The sequence below is a fragment of the Fundulus heteroclitus genome, chromosome 16 (genome assembly GCF_011125445.2).
Source record: "Fundulus heteroclitus isolate FHET01 chromosome 16, MU-UCD_Fhet_4.1, whole genome shotgun sequence".
Taxonomy (NCBI): Eukaryota; Metazoa; Chordata; class Actinopteri; order Cyprinodontiformes; family Fundulidae; genus Fundulus; species Fundulus heteroclitus.
The window spans coordinates 11,146,977-11,162,118 of NC_046376.1; the positions used below are offsets into that span (position 1 = coordinate 11,146,977).

At 42.5% G+C, this 15,142-nt stretch overlaps 1 protein-coding gene across 10 annotated transcripts in view; it reads right to left on the bottom strand.

Annotated features, from left to right (window-relative positions):
- Positions 1–47: 47 nt before the first annotated feature.
- arhgap23a (Rho GTPase activating protein 23a) overlaps positions 48–15,142 on the bottom strand; it is a 91,997-nt gene continuing 76,902 nt past the window's right edge. For all 10 annotated transcript variants that reach the window (XM_021309744.2, XM_036147785.1, XM_036147784.1 and 7 more), the window contains 8 exons: positions 14,826–14,904; positions 14,648–14,721; positions 14,449–14,538; positions 14,226–14,351; positions 14,100–14,141; positions 10,835–10,928; positions 6,289–6,320; positions 48–4,436 (listed from right to left, as the gene is read on the bottom strand). In XM_021309744.2, coding sequence (XP_021165419.2) covers positions 3,003–4,436; positions 6,289–6,320; positions 10,835–10,928; positions 14,100–14,141; positions 14,226–14,351; positions 14,449–14,538; positions 14,648–14,721; positions 14,826–14,904 — 1,971 coding nt within the window. In that variant the 3' untranslated portion in view covers positions 48–3,002. The remainder of the gene's footprint in view (positions 4,437–6,288; positions 6,321–10,834; positions 10,929–14,099; positions 14,142–14,225; positions 14,352–14,448; positions 14,539–14,647; positions 14,722–14,825; positions 14,905–15,142) is intronic.

Consider the following 15,142-nt stretch of genomic DNA (forward strand, 5'->3'; position numbering starts at 1 on the left):
CTAGGGGGCGACATTGGACCTGCAAATAAGAATTCAACACAGTCCCCTTTTTAAACATACTTCTGTTTATTTACATATACTTATTTTTTTTGCTTTGAAGCAAACAGCCACAAGGGAAATAATTTCAGGCGGACAAGCTTTTCTTTTTTTTTTTTTTTTTAGTCCAGTCATTTTCATCCATCAGTTATAGTCAAAAGTAATTCCAAATGTACACAATACAATATGTTACATATTAAGATTGTATGTACAAAATGTTTTTTTTTTTTTTTTTTTTAGTTTTCAAAAACGACAACAAACATTAGATCAAATCACATTTCAGTACATCACACACCAACTGATGAGGTTTGTTCACCTTTAGGAAATTTGATATAACCTGGCGTGACCTAATGTGGTTTTAGACGATAGGTTAGGTGTACCATGTTCACACAGATGACCTCGGTTTGTTTAGAAAGGGGGGGAAAGAAAAAAAGCAGCTAAGGGATTTCTATGCCTTTTCTTTTTTTTTGTTTCCTTCGTCATAGCAGCATTAGTAACAGCTGTTATAAGCTCGTCGAAGGCGAAGGGAGTGCATAGATGCGTTCCTTGGCTTGAAGTGTGCTTTTCTTTTCACCCGGAGCTTAAATGTACGCGTCTTTGGGTCGGTCGCCTCATCGGGGGGTGAGGGAGGAGACCAAAAGGTAGATAAGAAACAGACAAGACCTGCGCATGGCACCGCAGAGCGACACATTCCAGAAAAAATCAGGCACTTGTATAGAAGAATATCGAGGTAAGAAAAAAAGAAAGAAAATAAGTTTATTATTCTTCACTGGAATATTTGGTCAGAGAAGTTGTTTGTGGTTTCTTTGTGATGGTGTAACACAAAAGGTAAGACTTTCCTGTACAGTTCTGTGGGGGGAAAAAAAGAAACCCACCCTACATATTCCTCCTTTTTTTTTTTTTGCCACCCTTTCTGACTTTATAGTACAAATTAAAAATAACCGAATCAGTGCAAAAAGCTATTTTAAATTTTAATATAAAAAAAAAGCTTTCCAGACCAACATGGCGATATGTGAAACAGTAAACCCCCCGGCGCAGATCATCACGCCGCCGCCACCGGAGGGCCGGACTGTCAGGAAGATCTCACTGAGGTCTCATCTGTCCACAGATTATTTACCCCAAAACTCTTGGGGATCGTCGAGTTATTCTTTGGTTAATGTGAGATGGACCTTTGTAATACTTTCTGAACACCCAGTTTCTCTAATGTTGTTGAATCCTGAACCTTAGCTGAAGAAATTGTGGCCTGCAGGGCTTTGGATGCTGTTCTGGGTTCTCTCGTGATTTCTTGGATGAGTGAACGCGACTCCTTTTGATAAGGAAGGTTCACTATAGTCCAAATTATTATTTATGGATAATGTTGACTGGAGTGGCGACGGCTTCCAAATGGCTCTGTAACACTTTTTAAGATTGACTCTGGGACTGAACTGCAGGCTGATCAGCAGCTTTTTGAGCTATTTGTCTCCTTCAGGATTCCTTGATTTATTTATTTTTTACAGTAATCAGGATGAAACCGAATTAAAACACTTATAAACACACTTGTTTAATGATTTAATTACTTTTCCACATAGGGCCAGGTTGGACTGAATACCCTTTTTTCCCCCCTCTAACAAAGTAAAGTCATTTTCTCGGGTTAACCATGATATAATTACATGTTTTCGATGATCAAATGCGTTTAAGGTGTGACAAAAGGCAAAAACGGAGCAAATCTGCACGGCGGGAAATGCCTTTTTACGGCACTGCGTGTAGCTAAAGACCTGTTTTCAATTTCCCCATTGTACCATTGCTCCCAGTCAGCCAGGAGTCGCCAGAGCCTGACCTAATGGAAAACTCCCTGTCATACACATCCCCCAAGGTAATAACTGCGCTGACAGATGAATCCTCAGCGGGGATGGGCTGAAAAAAAACAAAACAAAGATCCCAAAGTAGAAAGGGGGAGAATATTAGATCTGAGGTAACACTCTATAAACCAGGACATGAAAACAACGACGATCCCAGCCCCAAGGGATCTGCCAGACTTTGCTACATGCAATTCCCACTTAGGATCTTTGTTTAAAGTAGATCCCTTTCATCAAAAGTCGGTATCTGAGAAGGATAAAGGGACTCTGTACAGTGCTGTGGATCAAAAAGGCCATCTATGGAGAAATAAGGAGCGGGTTGCATCGTTTCTGTCTCCCTCGAACAGGTACGCTCAAGAGTTCACAATAAAAGTACTGTGTTTTACTTTAATACAAAATATATAATATATATTGAATATAAACAAAAAAAATAAAAATAATAATATATTAAGGGAAACATTTCAAGTAACTTCTTGAAAGAAATGACTGCACTCTGTGCACGTTTTTTTTTTTTTTTTGTAAACCATATAAAAATAACTGAAAATTACAGGTGAAAACGAACATAATATTTATATTTACAAAGGTTAACTTAACAAGGCTTTGTACAAAATGCTACAAAACGTGATCAATTCTGCGCCGAAAAAAAAACACATACTCATAAACATTATTAACAAGCAGAGACAGACGTCTGGATCCATGTGTTGGAACACGTCCACCGGCTGGACTTTAAAAAACGTTTACAGTGAGCGTGGTCAGGAAGACTCATACCAGAAAAAAAACACGAAACGAATGAAATCTGCTGAACTTACTCCTGAAATGGTTTTTCTAACGCCGATGTTTTTTTTTTTTGTAACATTTACCATTAAACTACATCGTCCAGAAGCACCGTTTTCTCAACCAGAGCGAGGCTGCAGGACAGCGCCCTCCTCTGATCGCCTGAAAGGATTTTTTCTTTCCTTTCTCCGAGCTGCGCGTCGGGATGGAAGGGATGCCTATTTTTTATTTTATTTTATTTTTTTACTGAATTTTTGGCTATAACACAGGTAACGAGTTCCTCATTTTACTTTTTAAAATCCTGGGTCGCCCTTTGCCCTGCTAATGGAGTCTGAGAGGAAGGAACCGGACCTGCTCTCACAGGTACTGGTGGAATCTGGAGGTGGGGGCCTGGCGTGTGACCGCTTCCTGGTCCGGGCCGTCTGCTCCTCGAGGCGGCCCCTGCGTTTTCACCTGGTTTCGGATGATGGGCGTCAGCGGGGAGTCGTCGACGGTCAGCGGGGGTCTCTTGTCGGACGCCTCGGTGGGTGAGGCCACCACGGTGTGTCGCCGCCACGCCCGCTTCTTGCGTCGCGTCTCGGGCGACGGCGGCTTGCGCAGCCCCACGGAGCGCAGGTCGTCGGCGGAGCCCAGCAGGCGAGCCCGGACGTGCTCAGCGAGGGACCTGCCGGCGGGGCCGCTCGGGGTGAAGGAGGTGGCCTCGCTGGGCGGCGGGCTGGGTCTGGACCGGGCCGGGCGCAGGCTCTCCTGGCTGCTGCCTGAGGAAGGGTTCGTGCGGGAGGCGTCCCTCCTTGGTCTGGGCGCACTTTCGGAGCCGGTCGCTTCGCTCGGGGGCTCCATGAGGTCCAGGGAGCGCGCCTTGGTCTTGTCCGACTTCAGTTTCTTGCGGGCCAGAGTGTCGCACTGGATCAGCTTGTGGGAGTTGAAGGAAGGCTTCGAGTGCAGCCTGTGAGCGGCGGCGGCGGAGGAGGAGGAGGACGACGAGGGCGTGGTGGAGCGCGCTCCTCCTTCCCCGCGCTCCGCAGAGTCAGGCGTGTGAGCGACGGGAGACGGCGGGGTGAGGAGGGTTGCGGGTACGAGGACGGGCGCTTTGCACTGTGAGTAGAGGAAGCTGCGGGGCGCCGGCGGCGGCGGCGGGTTTGCGGGCGTCGCCGGATGCTTGCTGGGTCTCTCCTGGGTGAGCGAGCGCGAGGCGAAGCCGCTCTCGTTGTCCGTCTCGCTCACCAGCTCGCTGTGCTCGTCGTCGGCGTCCTCGCCCCGGCCCTCTGAGCCCAAGCTCCGCCCTAAGGTGGAAAGGGTGGAGTAACCAGAGACGATGGAACGGGCGTCCTCCGGCGCCCTCCACCGCTGTCCCTTCGCCTCCGCCTGCACCGCCTCCTCCTGCAGCAGAATAGCCGTCTGCCTTCGCCCGGCCTCCTCTTCCTCCTTACAGCACGGCTGGCCGGAGACAACCACGGCCACCTCCTCTTCTGCCTCCTCTTTTACTCCACCATCTACAACTTCCTCCTCATCATCGTCATCCTCCTCCTCCTCCTCCTCTTCGTCGTCCTCCTCTCCCTCAGCTCGAGGAGCAGTGTCCCCCACCGGCGACTCTGCCTCTTCCTCCTCCTCCTCCTCCTCCATCCCAAGGTGCCCAGTTTTGATCGGTTCGTGCTCGGAGTCGTCATCGGTGCTGCTGCCGAAGCGGCGGGCGAGGTGGCGCTTCCTCCGCTTGCGGCCCGTGACGGCGGACATGATGGACAGAGCCAGGAAGTCCTTGGCGGTGAGGTCCTTCTTTGATCCCCATGACCCCTGAAACAGGAGGAAATGCTGCTATCAGACTGACACGCTGCCCGTCCTACGTTACACATCAGGTCAGACGTTTAAATACACGCACGCCGTTACCAACTGCGGACCTGAAACGATCAGATTTCAACCATTTAGCTGCTGATCGGTAACCTGACTCAAGCCAGATGCATGTCTCGCTCCGCCTAGCTCCACTCATACATCTGGGACATCGCCATAGGAATTGTCTTTTTTGAAGGCTGGGCCTTATCAAAAATCCTTGCATATGATTGGATAAGCCACTTGTCTGTCATCTTTATCGACGTGCTATTTCAACCACTCACACCGAAGCTAACCCGTGACGCTGTGAGAGCAACGCAGGAAAAAAAACTTTTTTTAAATGTGTTTGCGGCTCTAGTGGCACGTGTTTTATTGACAGTGAGCTGACAGGAAGAGGGGGGAAGACAGGCGGCAAAGCGCCGCGGGTCGGAGTCGATCCCGGGCCGACCGCGTCAAGGACTAAAGGCCTCATAATATGGTTTGTGCTAACTGGGCGAAATAACATGGTTTCCACCAACAAAAGCCTTCAGAGCCGTTCTCTGATGTTCTTTTAATGAAACAATATTAGGTAGATTGGACAACATGGAAGAAATAGCAGCATCAATGTTAACGCTTGCTTCCTCGACGAGCCGCCATTGCTATCAAAACAGTCTCACGTCATGGTCGCTTCTCCAATACGTCACATCTATGAAATTCCAGCCCTGCGTCCTGATTGGCCAGACCATAAAATTGGTTGGAGAAATCACTCTCTATGGGCGATGTCCCAGATGTATGTCAGTGGAGCTAGGCGGAGCGATATACGTCTGGCTTGAGTCAGGTTAGCTGATCGGAGGTAAGCTGGAGGAATTAGCGCTGGTAGAAAACCAGCACCATGCCTGACAGCTGGTTCACTGTTCTTGGGTTTAAAAGGCTCAACTTGACTCATTCAGGGTCCAAATAACTTATTAATTGTCTCCTCTGGCCATGAAAGTGTCCTGTAAAATGCACAAGGCCAGGAGCCGCCTGTGAAACTGGACACTGTCTCTCTCCCCCGTTCAGGACTTACAAGCTTATGCATTACATTGAGGCACAGTCTGCTGAGTGTATATATCATTTTAACTTCTTATTTTACTGTATTCTTATTTTTGGTCTGCACCATCAATACCCATCAACACTTACAATTACTTGTAAGTGCAAACCTACTTGGCGATTAAACTTGATTCTGATTCAAGGGCGACTGTGGCTTGATGGGTTGAGTAGTCGTCTGGCAATCAGACGACTGTGGGTTCGATTCCAGCTTCCTCTTGCCACATGTCGATGTGCCCCTGAGCAAGACCCTTAACCCCAGATTGCTCCCCGGGCGCCGCACATGGCAGCCCACTGCTCCCCAAGGGTGATGGGTTAAAAGCAGAGAACAAATTTCGTTGTAATGTATGTTTCAATGACAATAAAGATGATGTTACTATTTGATTTGTCCATGTGGACGGTTTCTCGTAATCTGGTGCTGTTAAGATATATACAGTTTAAGTTAATTTAACTTAAGATGCATAAAGCTGGCAGTCCCTCATTGTCAGAATCCAAAGGATTTGTTGAACTGACCAAACACTGGGAACGTATGGGAGAGGCCATCCACAGAGTCCAAGGTGAATCTGTGGATGAACTTGAGCCTGTATGTATAATTTTGACAATAGATTTAAACCCGCACAACCAATATTTGTCCTCCTATGCTGTACAATTTTTCCACCCTGGAAAGACAACTTTAAATAAACCAAGCCCCCCCAAAAACACCCACAATGAGTGTACGTGTTACACAGCCAAATGTGTGTTTGAGAGACGTTACCTTTGATTTGGCCGAGTCACTGTTGGTTGAGTCTGCGGACGAAGAAAGACAGACATCAGAAGGTAAGAAGAGATTAAGTTAACAAGTCCAAGAAGTCATGGAGGAGGACACAGAGGCTGTTTCGGTCTGTTTTTAAAAGAAATTCTGCATTTTTGGCCTATTCACCTCCTCTTGCAGGAGTGTTTGGTTCATTAAGTCACTTCCTTTCTGCAGAAATATTCTCAAGGAAGCTTTAAGAGCTTACAGTGAAGTCAGACATTCAACTGTGCCCCGTCTGACAGAATAAACTTTGAAATTTGTGCGGAGATGTGATCTTCCACTGTGTCCTCCCACCATGTCAGAATCCAGGGCAAACACACACCGCTTTACAGGCAAAAGCACTTGGAGGGGAAAGACAATGATTTGAAGGGAAGCAGCAGCTGGAGTTTGGAGGAGAGAGTAAATTAGGAAGCCACAGCAAACACTGATGGCACCAATCATTGACAGGAAAGGAATCGACACACACATCTCCATATAAACACAGACACACGAAGATGCAGGAGAGATTATCAGGCTCTTTTTTACATTTCCCAGATGGTAAAAAGTGAAAACCAAATGTGTTTTTTTTCTTTATAAAAACTTGATTAATATAAGGGTAGGTAAGATGTTCTAAGAGGAGCTTTTCTTTAGGGCCACAAAAAAAACCCCAATCATCTTATATCTTTGCATCATGCTAACATACATTAGGGAATTTGTTTAAACAATTTATTCATACCGGCATCTTAAAAAGATTTAAATATTGGCACACTTATTTCATTTCGAAGCATTTATTTCCCAATATATTGTATATATTTCTGTGAAATTAAACAACAGCAGAAATTATAGTTGCAAAAGTGCAAGATATGGACTTAATAAAAGTCATTATATCCATAATTATAGTTTGTCTGGTTACTAAGAGGTAAATACAGCCTTTAATATAAAAAAAAAAACTTATTTTCCGCATAGAGTACGAGGAAGGACCTGAAACATTCAAATTCTCATTAGGTAGAAATATTAAAAATCAACATGCACAAGGACCATTAACGTCATTATAAACATGCAAAGATAATAAGGAATATTATAAATAAACCCTGCATAGAGAAAATAATAATAATAATAATAATAATTTTAAAATTAGGTAATCGTTCAGTAATTTTAGAGCCAAAGTTAAAAGGAAATCAATCCAGTGAGCTTCATGCAGTTTGAGGCACCCACCACTAGGTGGCAGAGCAACCTGCTCAGTGTTATAAAACCTGAATGAGGAAATATGATGATAAGCATCATTTATGCCACTGAAGCAGGACAATCTCACTCATTGCTGCTTGTTGTGCTTTTTTTCATCGTTTTGTGCTTTGCGTGTGTGGACGGAGAAGTGATGCACAAAAGTAAAATTTATTTTGTTATATAGTTTTGGTGCATTAGAGAAATCTTTTTCAGATCCAACCCAGAGGCCTCTGTGAGGCATGAAGATAACCTCGCTGTTTAAATCCTGTTTAAAGCCTTCGCCACCGTATAAAGTCCTCTGTATGGCAGCGAATTGTTCTCAGAGGATGAACGTGACTAATGGGGAGGTCCCTTCTAAGTGGTGACGGGGGAAAACTTGTGGCCTACAAAAGTGCATTAGATGTTTCTTTTTTTGTTAGGTAGCTGTAATTAAAGAAACTTTTAACCTTTTAAAACCCAAAAGTCCCCATAGTAAGAAAGTGACAACCAGATACTTCTTTCATCCTCATACGGTGGATTAATAACGATACAACACGTAAATACACCCATGATATAAATAATTTGCTGCTCTGGTGGGGTTGCATATTTGGGGAAAACTACAGGAAAGCTTAAACAAAAGCCAAGGGAGGATAAAAGCTGAATACACTGAGATGATTCAGGTTACTCTGCCATCTAAAGATGGTGACCTCAAACCACTGGAGATTTATTCAGTGGATATAAATGATGAACTACATGTTTCATTAATGCATTAAGTGACTTTTTACAAAAATCTTATTCAGTTACACTCCACATAGGGTTTAACATAATTAATCAAAATAATACTTCTGCCTATGATACAATGCAAACGTCTATTTAAGAGTCTACGTTGTTTTTGAAGTTGTGTTTTCTCTACACCTTTAAACATTAGGATTTAATTGGTTGCATAATTAGAGCCAGACAGTTTCTAACCATGAGGCGTGTCTGCATATTACATTTTAAAGTTTCACAGGGTTTAACAGTTTTTTTGGCCATCTACTGCCTGAAACGCTCAGTTCTATCATTTATGTTTTGGCCCATATATAATTATTGTTTCTGCCTCTGTCAGAATTAAAAAGAAACATCAGAAAAAGAAATAAACAACATACACAGCTTAACCTAAAGTTTTACATTCCAGCATAAAAAGGCCAATGTAGTCCCTTTAGCATGCTTGCATATTTCTAAGAGCTAAAAAAGAAACCCAGGACGTTAAAACGCTTCCAGAATACCAAGATCTGCTGAGACCAGATGATCAACTAAGCGCCCCTTTGCTAAAAACAATCCAGTACAAGTAATCACTCGAGTGTAGATAATATTTTAATTTTTACATCATTGTGGGACTAATGTTGCCTCCTGAATGTGTCACACCAGTGCTGTGCTGCGATCCATTAATGGTGATGTCCAACACTTTCTAAGCTTGACCCTACACCAACACAGCCTTTTTAATGTAGCCGCCCCTCACACCGTGGCTAGGTAGCTGTCTTTTATTATTTAAAATGTTATGACAGTTATTTAAATCTAGAATACTGCCAGAAAACTGACAGTCTGACTCTATCTAAGGTATTTTAAGGATGCCTCTGTTAAAACGGAGGAAGTACCAAAATGCCACCATATCCTGTAGAGTCCTTTTAAATGACCCGCCAATTTAAATCATGCGTGGAATCAGAAAAACATTTAAAACATGGATTATAGCTTGTCTGCTTAAATTGAACAAGCATAGCAAATACAAACAATATTTCTAAAATAATTTAGAGTTTAACTAGACTTCATGTTTTAAAAAAAAAAAATGCATCCTACCCCTGTTCTTGCCTTTCCTTGTGTTGTCTGTTTCTTTATTGTTGGTTTTTTATTTTTTTCACAATGCGTCCGATTGAATATAGAGTCTAATTCCTTGTTTGTACCCACAAACTAGGCATATAAAGTTGATTCTGATTCTTGAAATAATCAGTAGATTTTATCTTATTTTTGGTGTAAAATTTTTAATTTTGAACTATAGTTTTTTGTTGTTCCCGAGCAAACAAACAGCTTCCTCATTACGTATGCCGGCATGTTTAGATAATTAAGAGCATAACTCACATTCTCGGTTTGCAAATGAGCAATTTCTTCATCAAAGAAACACATTTTCTGCTGCAAGCAAAAAAGTTTGGCTCACAGCCGCCATCTGGGAACAACACACAATTGTTGTTGTTTTTTGTTTTTTTTTAAATCTTAAATGGTACATCAGAAAGGACAACACCTAGAGTCCCAAAAGGGCCAGGAGTGAAGTTATAGGAGCCTGACGATTGGGGCCGAATGGATTGGAGGAACGAAAAAAAAGCCTGTTGGATGAGTGGACCGCTGTGCTCTGCAGTCAGAGTGATCGCACTGCAAAAATGGAACTAAAAATAACATAAATTTTCTTGAAATTAGTGCATTTATCCTTGATTTGAGCAGGTAAATAAGATGATCTGTCAACGGAAATAGATTTATGCACTTAAAATAGGAACAACTCATCTCCATTATCTTATTTCAAGTGCAATATGTCTAATTATCTTATTTTAGGGGTCAAAATACTCATTCTATTGGCAGATAATCTTATTTACCTGCTCAAATCAAGGACAAATGCACTCATTTCAAGAATTTTTTTTATTTTTAGTTCTGTTTTTGCCTCTGAATTGCCTCTCAGCGACACTATGAGTCAGAAACAGCAGCTTTAACAGGCGTCCAGTCACCCATTACCTTGTTAGTCAAACCGGGAAGACACCTAAGTGGCAGGGTTTTTATTTCAAAGAGACCTCGGTCTGACAGTGACAGGGAGGACAACAACCTCCAGGGGAAATGAAGACCATGGAGACACAAGCCGTCACCACCACGAACACTCGCTCAACACACACACACACACACACACACACACACATTGCCAAGGGAGTTCCCGTCCTACCGCAGTGGCTGCTCCACAGGCTCAGCTAAGAGAAGGAAACGCAGAAACGCACAGAGAGAAAGTGAAAGATGAGCAACAGGGAGGAGGGGGGTGGGGGGAAAAGAGGTCAGCAGAGAGGAGAGAAGAGTAGGCATGCTGTCAAACACACAGAGACACTACGAGTGCTAACAGATCTAAGGTTTCTCATGCAGCCTTCCAGTTCTGGTCGGAAAGTTGGAAATTTCAACTCCACTTCAGTTTCTGAACACCGTTGACTGCGGCGGCGGGTAAAAGTCACGAGAAATTGCTCTCTTGTCTTAAACTAGCAAAAAGCAGAACGGAAACCAGCATTGCGCTGGGATGAATGGTTGATTTGTTGGCGGGTCTCACCTGAAGCCTCCCCGAGCAGAGCGGTCCTGCCGATGTTGGACAGGAGGTGGTCGATGTTGGGGGCCGGCTGGAGGTCCTCGGTGTCCACCGGTGTCTGTGGAGACAAGCGGAAAAGACGTGAGCTTCCCGAAGGTAAGAACCAAGGGTTAAAAAAAAATATATACAAGTCGACGGAAGACTTCCAAGCTTGACTCGAACTCGTTTTCTCCAAAGCCAGGGGATGAAGTGTGCTCGTCAATAATTTACCGGGATTGTTTTAGTAATTATTTATAACTATAAGTGCTTCACTTGGAATACGCTACATTTGAAAATAAATGTTTCTATGAAGAAAAAAAAGCAAACAAACTTCAAGGGGACGCCTCAGCGAGTGTTTATTGTTGCATGATTTATTAGATGTCCAACACATCATCGTGTACAATGACGCGCTCTGCATGTGATTTATTTGGTTGATTTAGAGGCTTTTAAATTCTGATATACAGATTTTTGTTTCTATCTCCCCAAAAGAACTCTGAATAACAATAAAAAGATGCTTTTAGCATTTAATTCAGGTTAAGCTTTGGACTTTGACTGGTCTCAGTTCTTGTCTTTTTCAGCTGGGATCATTATTTCTCTCTTTGCTATTTTGTCTCTTTGTTGTTCTGCTTCTTTCAGAACCGACTTTTTCAGGTACAACACGACCAGAACCACAAAGGTAACAAGGAACCGTACGCTGCGGGGTGCCAGTGCGATGTTTTGATCCACTTTGACAGCGAATAATTTGAGGTAATTGTCTAAAGTCCACTCAGTCTACTGTAGGGAAATGTGGTTATATAACTCTAATATGAAATAACGACCAGCAGGAGGATTCTCGGTTATTTTGGTTTGATCCGGGGGGTTATAATCTCTCGTATTTGATAACCCCCCCAAAAACAAATCAGAATAAATGGATGTGACTCAAAGTTTTTTAGGCATTTTACACATTAAATACAAGTATTTTTGTAGAACTAAGGTCTAGACAAATTCAAATGTATGTTCTCTTATCAACAAAAGTGGTCATCCAGGGCCAGGAATTTCCAGATTTTCCCCTGAACAACTTTCCGTTTTCTTTTCTTTTTTAAATGATTGATACCAGTGAAATTTTACCCGGGCTGCTGGCTGTGTAATCTCCCAGCTTTTCAAGGAAATAATTTTGCTTCTGTCGGCTCGTACAGATGGGGCCCATGCAGCTGGTTAAGCCTTTCTGCGACTGTTTATCTACTCATTTAATTTCCCCAGCTAAATATCACATAGTGGGAATTCCCCAGCGTGGTGGAAAAATATCCACAGTGCAAAACAAAATTTGAGAGAGATGTTTAACTCTTTGGTTTTACATTTATTCAATAATAATGTCCGTATTCATATTTGGATGATGCAATTCTTCTTTTAGTCAGTTACATGAAAAACGTTGCTACAACCTGATCTAACCACAAATATAATCAATGTAATATTATAGATAAAAGCAATCAGAGTAAACTGATGTAACACCTACAGCTGAACTTTGCTGTGTAATTATTTACAGCGAAAGTTGTAAAAATAAACAACTACATGAACCTTTGTGCTTATAACTTCTCCAAAAGTTACTTTGGAGTCAGGTGTTTCAGTCACACGCATGTGGTTGGGCATTTCAGTGAGTAAAAAAAAAAACTTTCTGTGGAAAAACTTCCTCCTGAATATAAAAGTTCATCTGAAAGGTTGGGAAGGAAGCCTCATCCTAACTGTGGATAAACGAATTATAGCTTTGTGTTTCTGCTTTGCTCTGTTTCCACTGAGATAAACTGAATCAAAAGAGCTTTTGGTGATGTTAGTAAACATCGTCAATGCAAAAAAATGCATAAATCCCAGTCATTAATTTTACAGACACGCTGTTGAATTATCTGGAGAGGATAACAGAAGTAAGAGCAAAAATAAATGTGTTTCGAATGTTACTTTATACAGTTTTGTTTGCTTTGTAGAACGGAAGACGGAAAACGTAGCAACTTTTCTCAAGGCAATGCAAGTTATTATTTGATCATTTTTGAGAAAAAAACAAGAAAATAAAAATTTTTTAGTCCGCTGGACTAGGTATTACTACAACGGTCAATAAGCAAAATACAAGACCTCAATGATCCGACTTATATAAACACAGCAGAGGGCGTAGCTGCAACTACCTGATCTAACCCTTTACTGCGCCTCGCAAAAGTATTCAAAGCCGCTGAGCCGTTCCATTTTCTCTCACGTTTCAACAGCAATCCTAAAATTTAAGATTTTCTTGGAATTTTATTTGAAAAAACAACAACAGATATTGTATAAATGTGAAGTAGAAAGCAAAGAATATATGGTTTTCAGCATATTTTACTAATAAAAAACCTGAAAAGTATGAAATGCATTTAGATTCGCCCCTTTACTCTGTTACCACTCAACAAAATCCAGTGGACCCAAGTGCCCTCAGAAACTGCCTAATTAGTGAATAGAGGATAACTCCAGCTGTTCTGTGAGATTTGTTAGAGAACATTAGTGAAGAAGGAGCGTTATGAAGACCAAGGAACCCCACAGACGGGTCAGGGATGAAGCAGTGGAGAAGTTTAAAGCAGGGTCAGGTCATAGAATAATATCACAGCGGGATAATATCACAGAAGGATTGCTGCAAAGTCAGCGAAAACAATTTCTAGTACAAAGCTGGTAAAGACATGAACGGGTTGCAAAAGACTTGCGCCTGTAATTGCAGAGTAAGGGCGTTCTGCAGGGTACTGATTCAGGAGGGAAAGACGGAAATGAACACCACCGTTTTAAGGAGACATTAGAGGCTATGCACTACTAACGAAATACATTCAGGTTTGTGGTTGTAACGTGAAAATGTTCAAGGGTTTGAAAACCTTCACAAGGCATTGCACTAAAGCTCTAATTAGAATTAGAGCCAGTTAGGATAATTCTTAATATGGGCGTTCCACTATAAGCCGTTCACTTCAGCTTTCTAATTCCTTCAATTCAAATGACTCTTTATTTGCCTTTGATTAATGCAACCACTTCTATTGTTTTACCTTTTTTTAATTGATAATTAAGTAGTTTCGTTTCACCACAAAACCAAATTCCTCTCTGAAGATCAACAAAAGCTCTGGACCAGCTAAACGAGAACCTAAACATAGAAATGGTACTAACTAAAACAGAACATTTAGCTTAAAACAAACTGCAAGTACTTTACATTTAATATATAGGCCAGTCTTTTACACACAAAACTCTTCGCCATCCTCGGCAGAAAAGGAAAACCTACCTTCTCATCTTTGTCGGGCTCATCCGTGAAAAACCAGATGCACTACAACGACGACAGAGAAGAAACCAGTCAGTATACGACGCCGCTTTACGAAACGTGCTTTAACCTGTGTGCCTTTCCCCTCACATGCTGGACGAGCGTCTCAACGATCTTGTAGCGGTCGGGCATGTGGGTGACCATCTCTTTCATGTTGTCCTCGGAGGTGCGGACCAGGGTCGGCCCGAACACCAGAGCCAAATTACGAGGCTCCATCTGAAAAGCCCCCGGGGGGGGGGAGGAGAAAACAAAGCCGGTGAGCACAAATGGTTCTGCGGTGATTCCGCGACCACAAAAACGCCATTAGACACACCTTGTTTTTATCGGAGTGGTCCGCAACCGTCTTCAAGTGGTTAACCAGGAATTTCAGAGTGTGATAATAATGATCGGGAAGGTCTCGGATCTGTGACAGAAAAACAAAACAAGGAAACCTGCTCAACCAGCTGGATCAGTCAATTTCACTGAGATTCTTTTGAGGATTAAAAGCAACAATAATAAAAAAAAACACGTACCAGCTTCTTCATGGTCTTTAGTCGCTCCGATGCGTTTTCCATCCGATTGGCATCGATAAAGTCGTTGTACTTGTCTGTTTAGGTGTTAAAGACAGATTAAAGCGAGCGAGTTGGACGATTTGATTAAATTTCCAGGAATGACTTGCATAAAAGCTTGTTGGGACATGTGTTGACTCACCATTGGTAAACAGAGGCTCTGGGAGCTTCCTGAAGAAGGATTTGAGTAAACTACTGACGACGTTGAGGTCCTGCCACCTCTAGAGACAACAACAAACACCGGAGTCACAATGTTTCATTTCCTAACCCTGCTAACGAGGTTTGGGTCCGTCACTAATTAAGGGGGGTATTCACGCGTTTCCGTTCAGAAATTCAAAACCTATCTAGACTTGACAGACCTCAGAGTTTCATGTTTATTTTGACATATAAAACACTTAAAGTTCGCTCTGAATTTATGGCAGATATTTCGATAGTTGGCAGAATTTAGATATGGAAGGA